The 17,075-nt window shown below is 35.0% G+C and overlaps 1 protein-coding gene across 3 annotated transcripts; it reads right to left on the bottom strand.

Annotated features, from left to right (window-relative positions):
* Window positions 1-1,079: 1,079 nt before the first annotated feature.
* LOC111275287 (sister chromatid cohesion protein PDS5 homolog A-like) lies at window positions 1,080-16,467 on the bottom strand. 3 transcript variants are annotated; one of them, XR_016334042.1, is made up of 34 exons: window positions 16,229-16,467; window positions 13,699-13,902; window positions 13,412-13,593; window positions 12,804-12,930; window positions 12,462-12,680; window positions 11,946-12,162; window positions 11,724-11,869; window positions 11,472-11,617; window positions 10,841-10,990; window positions 10,684-10,732; window positions 10,394-10,585; window positions 9,372-9,554; window positions 8,981-9,135; window positions 8,775-8,901; window positions 8,500-8,649; window positions 8,347-8,406; window positions 8,031-8,167; window positions 7,764-7,881; window positions 7,531-7,665; window positions 7,215-7,411; window positions 6,451-6,604; window positions 6,121-6,270; window positions 5,648-5,728; window positions 4,886-5,548; window positions 4,703-4,783; window positions 4,089-4,168; window positions 3,620-3,714; window positions 3,364-3,415; window positions 3,185-3,271; window positions 3,044-3,087; window positions 2,713-2,775; window positions 2,486-2,637; window positions 1,784-2,166; window positions 1,080-1,692 (listed from the first exon to the last, which is right to left on the bottom strand). XR_016334042.1 is itself a non-coding variant. In XM_022860519.2 (33 exons), the coding sequence occupies exons 1-33, from the start codon at window positions 16,319-16,321 to the stop codon at window positions 1,651-1,653; spliced, it is 5,019 nt and encodes a 1,672-aa protein (XP_022716254.2). In that variant the 5' UTR covers window positions 16,322-16,467; the 3' UTR covers window positions 1,080-1,650. The 3 variants fall into 3 exon arrangements, 1 of the variants encoding a protein (XP_022716254.2); XR_016334041.1 differs by lacking the exon at window positions 3,620-3,714 and having other exon boundaries at window positions 2,496-2,637; XM_022860519.2 differs by lacking the exon at window positions 3,620-3,714.
* Window positions 16,468-17,075: the final 608 nt, after the last annotated feature.

Genomic DNA, 17,075 nt, shown 5'->3' with positions numbered 1-17,075 from the left:
AAAAACGTAATTTTTAAAAATTCTTTTTTTTTTTTATAATTTTTTACTATAATACTACATGTGAGACATGAAAACGTGTATTTTTTTTTAAATGCGTTTTGAGATTTTGAAATATAATAATTATTGATTATTTACTGTGTTTCTTGTAAGATAAACACAGCTATTGAATTTTTTTTTTTTTTTATAATTTTACACTTTGCGTTTTTAGATTTGAAACATAATAATTGTAAAAAAAAAATTTGGATTATTTGTTTAAAGATATATACTTTTTTCAATATTTGATTTCATATTATTTTAATCAAATACTGCATTTATTTTTAACAAATATGTTATGTTTTTTATGTAATGAAAAATATTATAATAAAAATATTTTATTAAATAATATGAATTTCCTCCCTATCAAATAAAAAAAATATATAACAATCTCATGTTATGCAAAATCATTTAAAATTAATACTTTACCAGGAATCATATATTTTTTTAAATTTAAAATTTAGCGGATCAAATATCTCATTGTTGTTTCTCAAATCCCATTCTTTCCTTCCGTCCTTCCGATATTTTGACGTTGAGTTTGACCCTGACTTACTCTTTTACGATTTCTTTGCGTAAATAAAATGTATTTCTTTTTCCTCTATAATATTTCCACTTTTTTTTTTTTTTTTTTTGCTGTTTACGACCTTAGATTAGACCGCCATCCACTCTATGACAATAGTTCAAACCTTTTTTTTTTTTTTTTTTTTGCATACGGGCTACTTTAGGTTTGATCTAATATAGGAGTACCTTGGAAGTTGGAAGATGATGTTCCTAGATTTGCTTGTAGTAGTACTGCAGCCTATCCAAGACTTAGCCCAATACCCTAACTTCAGTCATCAGCTATTGAATAACAAATCGAGACGCAACTGTTGGCGCACCCCTTCGTCACTCTTAGACGAGTTTCGATGAACACATATTTCATTCTTTCTAACAGTCTGATTGAACTCTCAAAGATGAAACGCAATTTCATATTCACAACCCATCATCATAAGCTAAGATGACTTTTTTTTTTTTTTTTTGTTTATGACCTTGCATTCACACATAAATACTTCAATTGTAGCATTTTTAATTTAGACACAATAATACAAACAATTAAGTGTTGCCACACCCAACAGCTAGCCAGCAGACGACGGTGAAATAATAATCAATGTGATATGGATGTTATGTTAGGTGTTTGAACCAAATTATTTCAACTTAAAAAACTATCCCCAAATTCCAAAATATAACTAGCTCTACTCGTGACCTATCTATCTATCTATTTATCTATCTTTGTAGCTCATGGTGAGATCCAAACTACACCTTGCAATCTTCTACCATCTACCGGCGAAACCCTGGTCAGCTACACCATTCATCCTTGCCCCAATTCTCTGACAAGCACCAACAATTTCCCCCTAATGCCTACAGTTATTTTTACAGTACATTCGCTCTACACGGTTCTAGTCTAGGGCACCTACTCGGACATTTATTACTATGTTTATGTTTACATAGAGTCAGATTCAAATGACCCTCATCTTCTGCGATCTGTTAGGTTCTTTCTGAGATCTGACACAGCGCCACTTGTTTCCCACTTCTACAAAGCACTGCACGACTGCTTTTGAGGTTCAAACTCCCTCCTGGCTACTGCACTCGCTTGGAATCTGATTTCCGCTTCCACTTACTCTGCATTTGATATATAAAAAAAATACATATATCAAATTATAATATAAGACAAATATTATATTCTAATAAACACATCACTAAATGTTATTACAAGGGGCTCATCATCAGAAATCCCTGAATCCACGGCAACTGAAGGCAATGAAGCTCCTTTCCAGAATTTCTTCAAAATTGGAGATTCACTCTCAATCTTATCACTTTCTTGAGTCGCTTTGGCTTCCGATTCAGTTGCTTTACTAGAAGGATCTCTTGAGTCTTCACTTAATTCATCAGCTGGTTTCTCTTCCTCATCCCCCTTTTGCGCATTTTCTGAAATGCTATCTACATCTTCAGAAAGATTCCCATCAGCATGATTTGGGCTCCCCTTTGTATCTTCTGAACATCTCTCCTGGGAAACTGAAGCCACTTCCTTCTCAGATTGTTCCCTAGCTGCTAAGTTCTCATCTACCATTTCGGTGTCTGCACCTTCTGATTCATCTGGGAAAAGGAGAGCAATATAAATTTAAAGAAATTAAATGGAAGGGAATGAGAAATAAGGACCCACCATCTCACACTTGTTCCTCAATTTTTCAATTGATACATCCTACATGTTACCAGAAATAATTTTGCTTGCAACCATAAAAGATGTTCATAGAGCAACATTCAATCTAATGATATTAAATCAGGTTACATCCACTTCATTTAAATGATACAGAAGATAATAAAAGAATGCTAACTTTCTAGTGCAATCCATATTCCACAAAATCGAAAGTTTAAAACAGCTAATAGATTAGTTACGAAAATCAATGAACAATACCTGAGTTCACCTTATGAATTTTATTTGCAGCAGTGGATTTCGATTTTGACACATCAGCCTTCTCTTCGTCTTCAGCTCCAGTAAAGTTACTTTTCAACGAACTCTTTTGAGCATGCTTCAAGTTTTTCTTTGGAGTTCTTTTCCCCTTAACTCTGCAAATCAAATACCAATTAAATTTGCATTTCAATGAAAGGCAAATAGCTTCATATTGGATTGCGGTTACTCACATCTTTACTGAACTCTTTTTCTGTCGTGAACCACCTAAGCTCTTACTTTTCTGCCCAGGAGACCTGTAAATCGTAAAACAACCAAGTTATGAAGCAACACAAGAGTTAATTTCTAAATGTGTGCACAAGTCATCCTCAAAACAAATGCCATAATCCAAAAGAGATATTCATGTTGCGATTAACTTAAACAAGTATTCTCTCTCAATATGAGTAGCTTATCTTTTTCTTTCTCTTTTATTTTTACCAAGTAGAAATGAAACACACACAACTACACTCAAAGGTGAGATTCACAAGAGAATTATCTAATACTGCATTAATAGTTAGCACATACACTTCCTTCAGAGGGCCCTTGCTGCCTTTCAATGAATTTGCTTTCTGTAAAAAGTGCAAGCAAAATAGATAGGAGAGTTAAGCTCAAATGAAAACTAAAATGATTTAAGCTTGAAAGAAAATGCAAGAGTGAAGTCTTAACCTTTCCAGACTTGAGGTCAGTATTAATGAGCTGCCAACGCTCTCTTTCCAGGCGTAGCACTTCCACATCTCCATCATCATATAATACCTAATAAGAAGAAAAACATATGATTAATAATTTGTTCCAAGTGTCACAAACATGCACATATGCATTCATGCAGGAAAGAAGGTGCAGCTTACCACGTGCTTCCTTTTTATAGGGTCATAAGACTTAACTGTTCCTTCATAAAACCTGTCATTTCCAGCAGTAATATACAATGAGTAGAGTACCTTCGTAATTGAATTTTTTTCAAGAAATATATTTTCTTTAAACAAAATTAAAACCTTAGTAGGTTCATAATAATGTCTCCAATGTTCAAACAAGACAGTAAGAAAGCCTACATTGCTGTACAAGCACGAGTCATGAAGATTGATGTTAAGCAAAATGATATTGCACCTGTTCAAATTGAATAATGGTAACACGTCCAACAATGTGGAGTGCATTTGAATGGAACAAGAAACTTTTGGCTGTCAGAGGGAAACTGTAGTTGTCTGGATAAGCACAATGGTCCAAGCAAAATATGAAAATGAAATTAAAACCTTAAGCTGCTGTAAGACCAGAACATTGTTTCAAATAAAATTTGGGCCCTCAGTCAAACAACTAAAAAGAGGATGAATTTACAAATTTGACAGGGAGCAAGTTGAAATGGCCATATCAGATCTACCAAGAGCACAAACTCATTTCCAGATTTCCAAGTGTAACCAAATGAAGCCTCATGTGAATTCTCAAAAACATGAATGCCCCATAAATAAAGTGGGAATTACAATGAAGGAAATTGAGACTCACAATCAATCTAATGCACAGAACAATTCACAGCAGGGCTTTTGGATTATGGTAAATAGAACAGTAAAAGTTGGGGACTCACTGCTTATCCATTGGCCACCATACTTTTATTCTGTAACCAATCAAGTCCGCAATATCAACTTCATCTTTCTTCATTGAGCTCTGAACAAGGGAAACAAAGAAGATCAGATAATGAACAAAGAGCTCAACACTTTGAGTAACCAAGGGGATTGGAACAGTGGGAAAAAAAAAAGAAGCCATTTCTAAATGTGTTGAACACTAATAGGGTAACAATGCCTAAATATAATGAGAAAATGCACCATAAGGTGGGTGTACATGAATATAAATGCTATTCAACTCTGCTAAATATCAACCTCAAAGAGAGTGAGAAAGAGAAGCAAGGTGGGTGTACAGTGCACTTCCAAATATTGTAACATGAGTAATTTTAGCAAAAGCATTTAAAATCTCATGCAAATGACGCCAATACATAGAGAGGAGCAGAAAAGGAAGGGGGGGGGGGGGAGTAGAGTGGAGATTTCAGAGGCAGAGTGCAGGGGGCCTGCTCAAAAGAAACCACATTATAAATGCCACCAGGATTTATGTTTTCATCCTTATTTAGCTGTAAATACCAATGTATTAGCCATTTTGCATATGAAAGCTCAGTAATTTTAATGGAAAAGATGCAAAAACAATGACCTTTGCTAATCCTGCAAAGCCCCTCTTCTGCTTCTTGCTAGATCCAGCAGCAGACTTAATACCAGTGGTGGTGTCCAACTTCTGCATGGAGTTATAAAACAGATATTCACAACAGTGACATCATGAGAACATTAAATGTGTACATCCCTGACAGCGAATTTAAACAAGTGGAAAAAAACACACCTCCAGATTTTCATCATCAGCTTCTTCTTCGACTCCTTCATCACTATGACCCCAATCTAAGCCTTTGCCTTTACCTTTTGATGAGATGCTTCTTTTCTTCCGAATGCAAGACACCAAGTAGTCAGATTCATTGTTCTCATTCAATTTGTGGCGCATGGGCATTTTATCTTTTGAATCATGGAGTTTATCAATGTCCATTTCAGCAGATTGCAATGCAAAATCTTTAACTTCATGCCTGTCATCTCCTGAATCTCTTGAAGGGACCTTAGAAGCACTTCTTGAAATTTTGAAAGCACCATGAGCAGATGATGTCCTCCTACGTTTAGGCACTGGGACAGAAGCTGCACCACTGACTTTTCTCTTTTTACCTTCCTGATGCTCCTCCTCCAATTTCACTTTCTTGGTAGGAAAATGTTTATGACCATTGCTTGATTCAAACTTACTGGACATCCCTAGACTATCCAAATTTATTTCCCTCACCATTTTCAAAATATCAACTTCATTTTCAGTATCTTTTGCTTCTGCTGAGAGAGACCGGTTCTTTTTTGCCCTTCCACCCTTGGCTCCTTTAGATTTTAATCGCTTAATCATTTTTCTGAGTGGCACTTCATTTCCATCTATTTCACTATCTTTGAGAGCCTCCTCGGCAATCTCCGTATGAGCCTAATGTAATCAACAGAGGAGCAGGAAAAGTTATAAACAATGTAACACTAAATACACCATATAGTACCTTATATAAGAATGAAAGGAAGCATATCACACCGTTGCATCCCATTCCAACTTTAGGGATTCAAAGTAAGACACGACACTTTCATCAGCTAACCATGTTTGCCTTTCACCAACCTATCAAAAACATGCAAGAGCCATAATCAACAATATTGTAGTAAAAACATAGCCCAAGTATGCATCAAATGAAGAAACAAATCAATGCTGCTGGCACCACGTTATTGCAAGGTTGAAGCATAAAACTGGTTTGCACTGAGCTCATGTGATTTGACAAGCGGGTTAACTACATACAAAACTGGGTCTTATACACATTACTTAATTAATAGCTGACATCCAATCTCTCAACTTAATAATTGTACATGTAAAATGGTAAAAGCCCCACAGCTAGACAATTTTTCCTATCACTGCCTAATTACAGTAAGAAAGTTGCAGATAATTCGATACTGTATATTCCCATGGAGGAAGAGCAAACATGTGATAAAATGGGACAAATAAATTTAAAGGCTTACCTCGGAATCTTCACCTTCTTTTCTTTCATACGGTTTGTAGAGGAGTGGAGGCAGAGAGACTGTCTGTACAAGCCCCTCAAAATCCCCCTCCTTATATGCTAGCAGGCGCTTCATGATGGAAAGTCCAAGGTCACAGATAGCATGTGAATTCTGAAAAAACAAAAAAATTTATTATTATTCAAAATTTTTTTTTTTTCTAAGAAGGGGCACTTTAACTTTTCTCGTTATCAGGAGAGAGGTGGAACTGCAAACCTATTAAATAATTATACTTAGGAATAGTAAAGTTGGATGATAGTAACTATTGATATAAATATAAACTTCCCACTGAACCTTTGATTTTGTTGCATCAACAATGTCTTCAGAATGCTTGATACTCTGAAAGATAGAGAATATCACAAAAATACTTTCCTTCTCGTTGACACCAGCTTCTGACTTGGTATCTTCATCTTTATTTACCAACAAAGAAATAGTCAAGTACAACTGCCTGAAAAATACAGAATAGATAATGACTAAATATTCTCAATAAATACAAATTACCAAGAAATTATTTCTACCTACAAAAAGTACCCAATCATTTAGAATAGTCCTACCCCATCACTACAAAATCTATAAATTTAGATTACAGTGACGATAAGCAATAGCACAATAAAGACTGGCTCAAAAACAGTGGCAGCTGGCAACAGATAAAATTTAGTATTTAGGATTCATAGCAACTGGCAATATAAAGTCAGCTAATCCATCAGAACATAGATATAAAAAGTTGATTTCCTCTTTTATTTTTAATCTTCTTAATTTAATTCAAATGTCTATAACCACAGTGGTTAAATTTGAGGTTTTCTATGACATTATTTTAAGATTGGACCTCGAAACCTGTTGCAATTAGCTTCAAATAGGATCCCTTAGCATGTTAAAGAGCTCAAGTTGTTACTTATCCATTGGTTCAAAGTTAGATGCCTTGGTTGAAGAGGCCTCTCTTCAAGACAATGCCCGATAAACCTCCAACTTAACCGACATTAGATAACACCACTTAAACCATAACATCTGAAATTATATCTCAAAGCATATTTAAGACAGATTGAAGGAAATGCATATACCGGTATATTAATTCAAATGCTTTGACATCCTTGCATTCATCTATGTTGGGACATGAAAGATGAGCAAGAGCATGGACCAAATAAGGTAGGATGTATTCAGGGTATGCTGTTGAGGAATTTGTATCAGATTGTACAGCAACCTGCCGAGCTTTTGCCTGCTGATACATTTGAAAGATGTCGGCTAAATTCTGTTTTTCCTGCCAATTCAAACACAATGGAAAATAACAGAAAAATTCACAAATCTTGCCATGATGGAACCAGAAAATAAATTGGACATGAAACCACACTTAAAAAAAACCAAGTTCAGCATGAAAACCTCATCACAATGAAGCAGTTTGGATTCAGTTATGCTAAATAAGAAAGCACAAGCATATTTTGCATCCAAGAGCCGGTCCTTTATGTGTTGATGAACTTTGCTGAGGAATAGTTTCCTAGCTTGAGGGAAGGAGATCTAGAAGACCAGAAAAGAACATAAGAGAAAAGGAAAGGTTAACAAGAAAAGTTAAAAGAAAACAAGATCAATAATTTATATTTTGTAAATGACTTCACCTCTAGGGTCCTGATGGTTAAGTGGAAGACGTCAACAGGAATCTTATGATCCCAGCACCGAGAGAGCCGAAGAACTGCCTTGGCCGCAGCAAGCCTCAAATGGGCCTTATCAACTGAACTGTAAGACAGTACAAGTTGTGCATGAAATTTGAGCTTTAACAAGCAAAACATTCTAACCAATTGAGCAAAATCCAAAAAGATGTTCAACATTCACTCAAAATATTAGTACATTAAAAAAAAAAAAACTCCCAATGTCAGCTATGGTACCTTGATTCTATATCTTCTGATATTTCACCAAAAGAAAGTATATTTCTGAGGAGTCCTAGAAGGTCATCAATAGCAGGACGAAGATGAGCATCTTTAACAGGCAAGTAGCTTTTGACCAATGTTTTTATCCCAAATACCTGTGGCTCAAAAACAATATTGCAGGATCAGAGATAAATCATAAAGAAATTTATAAAAACAAGAAAGCCTTGAAAATGAAAAACAGAAAATGGACTCAGTTTTCTGCTAGATACTGATAAGAATGAAATTTGCTTTTATCTTAAATGAAAAAAAATAACAAATCACTACAATCCAAAACCTTCAACAGACAAAGTTCACTTTTGTCATCCCAACATTCTTTTGCACCGCCATCTGCTTTCTGAAGCAATGAAAAAGGTTTATGCATGGAAATCAATAAATACGTCACAAATAGAAAAGAATTGAAGCATATATTGTATCTCACAAGGCATACATTACTGCATCTCAAAATTTTGCTTTTAATAAATTCTCCAATTTCACTCTCTCTAGTTTCAAATACAGGCATCGCAGTCTGAGCTATACATCCCAGAGACTGGAGTACAGCAGGCAAATGTGTCCTTTCCTCCAGCATGTCCACAAGCCTCTGCAAATTGAGTAATGAAACTGAATGTTAGGCAAATATATCAAGAACATGACATTTATACATCTTAAAAAATACAATAACACATTTTGAATATATAACTGATAATGCATGAAGTGTTGTGTAACCTTATATAGAACAGAGAGGGACTTGAGACCATCATCCTTTGTTATTGCTGCTAGTGCATGCACTGCATACTTCGCTTGTCTCCGACTACCTTCTAAACAAAGCCTCTCCAATATAAGATCAATTGAACTGCAAACAAACATTAGGAAGATAATAAGAATATGGATGAAGAACTAACTCTAACAAGTCAAGCATTCCAAAGTTGCACCTTGATGACAACGCAAGTTGCTCTCGGATGGTAACACCAGCATTGGCCAAAACATGCAAAATGCCTTCTTTTATTATTTCATTGTCATCTTTCAGAAAATTAACCAGTTCTTCTTCGGCCCCACCCAGCAGCAAAGGACTAAAGCGTGCAAGGATCTGAAAATCCACCAGAAGGCATTTAAAAACACAACTTGAATCTGTTTCTAAGAGAAAAAGAACATAAACGACTTTATAGAACCTATTATTGAAGACACTAAACATTGCAAACTCTTAATGACATTGTAACCAAACACGGGAAAAGACAGACACTCACAAAGGCAAATAACAACATGCATGCACAATTGCACTTGCTCGCACTCAGAGAAACAAGTTTTATAGAAACCAATCATTACCACAAGTATATTCAGGCAAGATTGAATGTGTTGTGTATTTCCAGTAGACTTCTGTACAGTAGCCTCCAGAAGGATTTCTTTCACATGCTCCTTGTTAAAAAGTACATAAGAACACTTCAGAGTGAGAGCACTCAGAAAATCATAAAGTCGGTGCTTCTCACCAAGTATTTTAAGCAAATCAACCTGCAAATTACGAAAATATATCATAGATAACTGGTAAAATGAAAAAATTAAAAAGTACAAAATTAGATTCCATGGGTCAAGCTACTCATCACAATTCATTTTTCCCCTAAACTCAAAGAGATATTCACCTCTGAGCAACACTGCAGACAAGAACATAAACTACAAGGTGGGCTACGACAAAGGGCAGCCACCATTATTGGGTGACAGCAAAAGTTGCAAAAAGTTGACTTCATACTTAAACTAGCATGTTAAGTTAGTTGTCAAAAATACTGCTAGGATAGAAGCTACCACTTAACCACAATATTATAACTGAGAGGCTAAGGAGAATGCTCTATTGAAAAGCTTCACCGAGGCAGTGGCAGAAGCAGTAGATTTTTTTTTTCTTAATTTTTTTTCTTGAAGAAAAAAAAATGTTACTGATTTTGAACAGTCACATTATGGGTATCTGCATAACGCAGTCACACTATGGATGATACCTAAAGTTGTCAATTAGTGATGGTGGCATTATGGCACCAGAAGGATATTGAGGGTCATAACATACAGCAGCATCAGCTTGTTGCCACTCTAGTAATGATGGCAGTCCTAGCATAAATAACAATGATGTTAAAGGGATGGCCACAAAGCTAATACGGACATTTGAGCAAGAAAAGCAATGGAATTGAAGTATTTAGTTTGCTTTTAAATTTTCTTCTTTCATATTATTGTTAGTTAGACTTCCCAGGTAGAAAATCCTATAAACTTTTCTAATTACCCTTTAATATCTAAGGTCTGATAAGTGGATTTGGATCCAAAGACATTCTCTACAACATCCCATTTAATTTGCATTTGTCAAAACCTACCCGGCCACTAGAAGCTTGATGGAAGCTGGTATTTGGATCCAGTAGATTCATTAAAATCTTCCAGATGTTAGCATCTTTCAACTGATCAAGAATCTGAAAACTCTCTTCAGCCTTTGAAGGATCAGAAAAAGTGCGGGACATGATTCGGAAGCCAAATAAAACTTTCTTTTGTATTTCAGGAGCATCGCTATCCTGCATTGGAATAAGAACTAATTATTTAAGTTTGACAGTTCATAGAAGTTTTAACTTCTGCTCCTTAGGATACTATTTCGTCATTCAAAACTTCAAACCTGATGCATCTGCCTTAGAGAGAGATACTTCTGCATCTCTTGCTGTAACCTGCAATCCAATAGGAAATCCCCTGAAAATCAGTTTACAATCCATTAAATACATAATTGAAAAGGGAACATTACTCAAAAGCCATGTATCAAAGCATTTACAAGATACCTTTGCTTCTGCTCCAGCATCCTCTCAAGTGCCTTCACCTCAATTTTGTCAAACCCAGAGAAAACCCTTATCCAACATTTAACTTTATCTCTGATTGAGAACTCAGTAGGAAAGAGGAACCCACATAAAACAGATTCAATTGTATCTAACCTGCAGGGCAGAGCTACGCATTACAAAATGCCATGATTGTGCCAAATACACATCCAAGAAAGAGTTGTAGCAGAAAACACTTTAAATCTTCTACATTGCACCACAATATTTCAAGATTTTACTAATAGGAAAAAGAATTTTCACTAAGGTGCATAGTCAACAAGAAAAAAAAATTAAATAATTATGCTAAGCCAATTTATACGAACAGGATTTTCAATTACTTTGCATGGCTTTAACTGAAGATATTATTTGGAGAAGATTAATGAAAAGTTAAAGATACAGCATAGAGCATACCTCCAAAGCTAAGTTTATACAATCCCTTCTTACATCTACCAAACTTGCTTAATATTTGAGAGATCTAAATATATTAACTAACTAGCCTCTAAACTTTGAATAGTACAGAAAAACAAAGATAAATAAGATAAATTTTTAAGCAAGTGCTAAAATATTCCAGGGTAGCAAGATATCTAATATGACTTGCCTAAAATCTTTGTCATAAAAACACCTAAAAATCTTCCCAGGAATCCAATAAAATTCATCGGGATTGATTGAGCCATCAGAGCAGCTAGCACAATAAACTCTGAATATCTCAGCCAGCCTTTCCATAGTATATTTTTTAACCAGCAGCTGTAAATTCCAAACAAAAGAAAAAGTCAAATGCCATAGATAATGATCAATGGATACACAAGGGGTAACAAAAGAAGTCAAAGAAATACAGGTAAAATGAACATACAGATTTGTCTCGAAGACGCTCCGCGACTAGTTTTACTGTCTCAACAGGAACAGAAACAAGAGAATGACAAGCAACATCACAAATTACAGCCACAACTTGCTTTCGAACATTTTCATCATAGTCTAACAGTCGATCACAGAGGGCAGCTAGAAAATGTAGAACAAGACGAAAATTAAGAAATGAACACTCAAATAAATATGTAAAAACCGAAAAGAAACTTACAGATAATTTGAGGAGCCTCAGATCTGGAGGGATCCAACAACAGACAGCTCTTAACATGTTCAAGGACAGACATTCGAATGCCAACAACTCTATCAGTCAACCTTTTCAAAAATTCTGAAAATATTGGCTGAAATGCTTCACATATAGTTGAGCCTGGCAGAGCAAAGAGGTCTCCAACCAATCTCACAGCTTTCAAACGAGTGTCTAATTGATCAGTCTGCAGATATTGGAACTTATACACCTTACAAATATTTCATCTTTGACCTCATCTTCTCAAAATAAGATTAAAACTATGACAAATCCATAATAGAAAACAAAGTCCCTCATACTGCAAAAGATGAACCCAAACACTACAACTACAAACACTTCATTCTCAAAAGCATTATAAGAATTATTTTAGCATATCAAAAATTCTTATAACATAAAAGGAATATGTCTTCACACGGGGAACAAAATCTTTAAACAGTTGGGTAATTAGTAGAAATGAAAAAAGAATGATTATTAAAATGTTCTTACCAACAGCTCTCCTGTGAGGTATGGTACAACTCCTGATAGTATCTGAGGAGCGCAATGATAAACATCATAGATAACTTCATGGTAGTCAATTTTACTATTTACTAAATGATTATCTCTGGACATCAATGATATAAGAAACTGTTTTATGCCAGCTTCTAGTTTTCCTGAACACTGCTCTATGACATTCATAGCAAGTCTCCTTGCAGCTGCAGTAACATCCTGTGATTATAGACTCCAGAAATAAATTCCCTTCCAATTAAGAATTATAACTTCTAAGGAATATATAGAGGCAGCAATATGATTTGTAAGCAACAAGAAGATATCAAACAAGAAATTTCTTACACTTTTATTACGGCCTAATGCAGACAATATAATAAGTAACAGATCCTCTCGAACATCTTCACTCTCTTCTAACACAACAATCATGATTGTTTGCATGGATGAGAAAACACTTTCTGAATGATCATCCCTGCAATATGTGGTAAAAATCATTCCTTTGATCCATGATAATTATAAAATGTCACAGAAAACACTGTAAAAAACTATTGACCACTCTATTTCTCCCGCAGATTCCCAGTGTAAACACAATTTAAGGGAAGATGAACACAATTGAAGGGGAGATGAAACATTCACATATCCAACCACAAGACAAAAGTGCATATATGTTCAGATGTATTATTCTATGGTCAAGATACATACAAGAACAAAGAGGTTGCAGTCATATCTTGGCCATCACAGGGAAGCCAAACACTAAGAATGATATCATGTTGTACCATATCATATAAATAACAGCCATGTCTAATTTTTACCATTCAATATTAATTAAAAGCATTTTCTGTATGCATGCAACAGAAATTGCTTAGGTGAATAGTAGTAATGAGTAAATGGCACCCTCAATACAAGCACTTTCCTCAAAAAAGTAAATAAATGAAAACTGGAATAAAACACACCTGACAACAGCAAAAAATGTAGTGAACATTTCATTCACCAAATCATCACATTCAAGATCCAACATCACAACACATGATCTATATTTCGCAAGAGTCTCCAAAATGACAACTCTCCTTCCAAATGATGGACCACTGGTATCGCTCAGCCCATTAAAAGTGCCAACAATCAAGTGAAAAATATCCTGCAAGCATGCAACATATCGATTGCACAGGAGTTCAGTTGAAAATTTATTAGTTTATAAGAAAATCATGACAACAATCAGTCAACCTTCATAAAAGAAAACAACCTTTAGAATGTCATCACTATAAGGCACTTCAGGTGCAGTTATCCGAGTTATCTCACAAATACAGGTGGCAACTAGAAGTTTCACATCCCTATCTTGATGCTTCAGCAGTTCTGGCTTGACAATTGCATTAAGTAAGGGTTGCATTGATTCCATTATTGAAGATGGTGGAGATTGATCAAGCTCAGAAAGACATGTAGCAGCTTGCTGCAGATTAGAGGACAAAATATTGACAATATATACTAAATAACCAAGTGCATCCAACTTTGATAAGCATAAAATATATAAATTCAAGCATCTAACAAGATGTGTGAGCATTATGAAACAGTATATCTTACCACATACCCATTTTTCTTGGCACATAGGTCCAACGCCAGTTATGTGTCAATAACATGATAAAGAATGATATTGAAATATCAATAAAAATAGGCAAATAATAAAAGAAAACAGAAAAAAACAGCTTTACAACACATTGAGAACATTTGGATGGTTTTAGCAAAAGGAAGCTTCTAATTCTCAAACCATAGTATAAAATAAATGTCTACAGGCCAAATGGAAACAATGAGTGACACAGTTTCAAATGGCTGAGCTATAATCGACCTAAATACTAGGTGGCTGCAGAAAAATTATAGGATTTAGCACACCCAACCCCCAAATGAAAGAGAAGAAAGGAAAAAGGGATGGTGGAAGCACGTGGACTATTTTTAGATATCAGCAAAGGACAATCTCACAGCCATAATATTCAAAAGTATTAAATTTAATAGTCCAATGAGATCCATGTTTTATTTGTAATAGACTTCAAACTAAAGAGAAACTCTATTTTTACATACTCCTCCGAGACCACAGGTACTGGTTTCTCTACAGCATCACTACATAGCAATACATATTTTGCCACTGTCCTTATCAGGCCTTTAAAACAGTTTTGGAAAAATAAAATGCAAAATCCATAATTCAAACAAACTCATGGATAAAAGCATCTCAACTTTCCACTTAACCACCAGTGAATTCAAGTCAACCAACATAAAAGAACTTCCATTTCTTTCATGCATACAAGATGCCTCCTCGGCTCATTAACAAACTAATAAGTTCACCATTAGAGATCCCAAGCACCATGTACTACAATAACAAAACCAATTCACATTCAACAAAATCACTCTGCCCTATGTCCAGTTAAGACAAGAAATTCTTTAATAGCTATTTACTGCTGCTTTTAGTAACCTAACTACTTCTTCATTGACAGGGATTTGTTTTATCAATGGAAACATAATCAATCATTCAAAAACAAAAGGAAGGACAACTTGATGCTTCAGTGTGCAAAAGAAATTTAATCTGAGTAAAAAAAAAAGAGGACGGGAGGGTAAGAAAACATTTTACATGGGTTGACATCATTAAAGATTAGTTAGCTTCCGTAAATCTTTGTAAGGGTATAGCCCTCAACCGGTCAGAATGGAGAAATTTGATTAATGTAGCCAATGCCAACTAATCCCAAATCTATGTTAATTTTTTTCAAGGTTGATTATGTGCGCTAAAGCCCTTTTCAACCACAATGATAATTCCAAACTAAGACCGACCCCCTAGCATATATTCTTTGCTGTGTTATGAAAATTGGGGGGGGGGGGGGGACCATAAAGGGTACTCAAAGCCAAAGATTTGTGACATACTAATGTTCTTTAAGTCTGGAACAGGTTATCTATCATTGTCATGCATGGGTGACATTATAGGACTCTGTTACTGCATTTATTGCACTTATTATGGTAACAATTCAGATTCACTCTTGAAAAACATAAAGTCAAACGCTGTCCAGGGCTCCAGGCATAGCACATCGCCGTTGATTTAGGTCCTCATTCAACACATTGGGGAACCATTGGTCTGATAGAAAAACATATTTGGAGATACAATTAATTGATGCTAGAGCAAGACAACATCCTAACCCAATTACCATAGCCTGAATTTAATGAAACAATGGCGGACCACAATTGATATCATATTGTCATGTAGCAAATTCAAGGGTATAAAATACAAGTGGAAAACTCAAGTTAGGTTGAATTTTATGGAAAAACATTTAACTAAGGAGAAACCTAGTGAATTGTGAAACAGCCCTAATTCAACCAAATTTATTGAAACTCGCATCCAATTATGAACTGACTTCCTCTAAGAGAGCTAATTCATGAAAACACTCCATTATACCCTTAAAACCTAAAATCCTAAGGGGAAAAAAGGTTAGTTTGAAGAAACCCTAGAGCAAGTAGGAAGGTCAGTCGAATTAATAATTAAATTGGAGAACAAACAGAACACAACGAAGGAAAGGGCAGCTGAGGTTTATTAGCTTTCTTTCAACTTGCCGTAGCTCTCCAGGCGTGCATGTTAAACAAAGACAGACTAACAGAAAATAATGTAGTGTACTGGTAGTATGTTTTAGTGTGTGTCTGATTTTCTGTTTCCTTTGTTAAGGACCCTAAGAAAAGGGCTAAAATAGCCGGAAAAGAAAAAAAGTTTATGATAAGGAGACAGGGAAAATAGGAAGAATGCGTGCCTTTAAGAGCTTGAGAAGAGCGTCCTTGGTGGAAGGAGGAGACTCCAGCTGGGATCCCAGGTCCTTGATGTGCTGTTCCAGCTTCTGCGCCATTCCTAGGTCATGGGCTTCCACAGTGGATAACGAAGCACAAATAGATAGAAAGAAAGAGAGAAAAAGGGGGTATTCTGGCTCTGGGTTCCCTTCTTTCCTCGTTGCTTCTATTTTCTTGGGGGTTGGGGGTTTTTCGATTCGAACACGGACCCGAAATTAGCTCTAAATGCAACTTAAATTCCCCCGAAAGGCTGACTTTTGTTATTTTTTTTTTCCTCCGTGAATTTTTTAAGTCATTTACTATTTTACCCCTTGTTAAATTTATAGGGCGGTAATTTTGAAGTTAATCTTCGTAGTTCACACCACATAATTTCTCTTAATATATTATTATTATTATTGTTAGCTTTATATGTGAGATGATAATTTTAAAAAATAGTGAATTAGATTTTTTAAAATTTTTTTTAAACAAATTATTTTAATATAATTGAATAACAATTAAAACAATAAACACTTTTTATGAAAATATAATACTAATAATAATAATTAATTAACCTAAAATCAAATATAAGCAATAATAAATTATAAGGAGATAGGGATAGAAAAATCAAATACAATGATTTATAAAAATTTGATTCTTCTCCACAAGGCACCTACGTCCTCTCTCTTGATTGTCTACACCAAAGCTTTAATCCATTAATTGAAGAAAAATTCTTACAAGATACAAACTTATCTTATACTAAATCTCTATCTTTTTCTCAAGGCTTAAATAGCAACATCTACCCTTATAATATCAAGAGGATATACCTCACCTCTT

This window comes from Durio zibethinus, chromosome 26 (assembly GCF_047325235.1).
Source record: "Durio zibethinus cultivar Kanyao isolate XHJ-2024 chromosome 26, ASM4732523v1, whole genome shotgun sequence".
NCBI classification, from domain to species: domain Eukaryota; kingdom Viridiplantae; phylum Streptophyta; class Magnoliopsida; order Malvales; family Malvaceae; genus Durio; species Durio zibethinus.
Note: the sequence above shows the minus strand (reverse complement) of the source record. Positions and strands in the feature narration are given on the sequence as shown.

Bases quoted from the DNA above. Each gene is read 5' to 3' on its own strand.
- LOC111275287 (XM_022860519.2), bottom strand. From the start codon at position 16,321: ATGGCGCAGAAGCTGGAACAGCACATCAAGGACCTGGGATCCCAGCTG. The intron at 13,594-13,698 runs GTTGTTTTCTTT...GCATGCTTGCAG, and splicing joins ATAGTGATGACATTCTAAAG to GATATTTTTCACTTGATTGT. The intron at 3,416-4,088 runs GTGAGTCCCCAA...TGGAAATGACAG, and splicing joins TGGTGGCCAATGGATAAGCA to GTTTTATGAAGGAACAGTTA.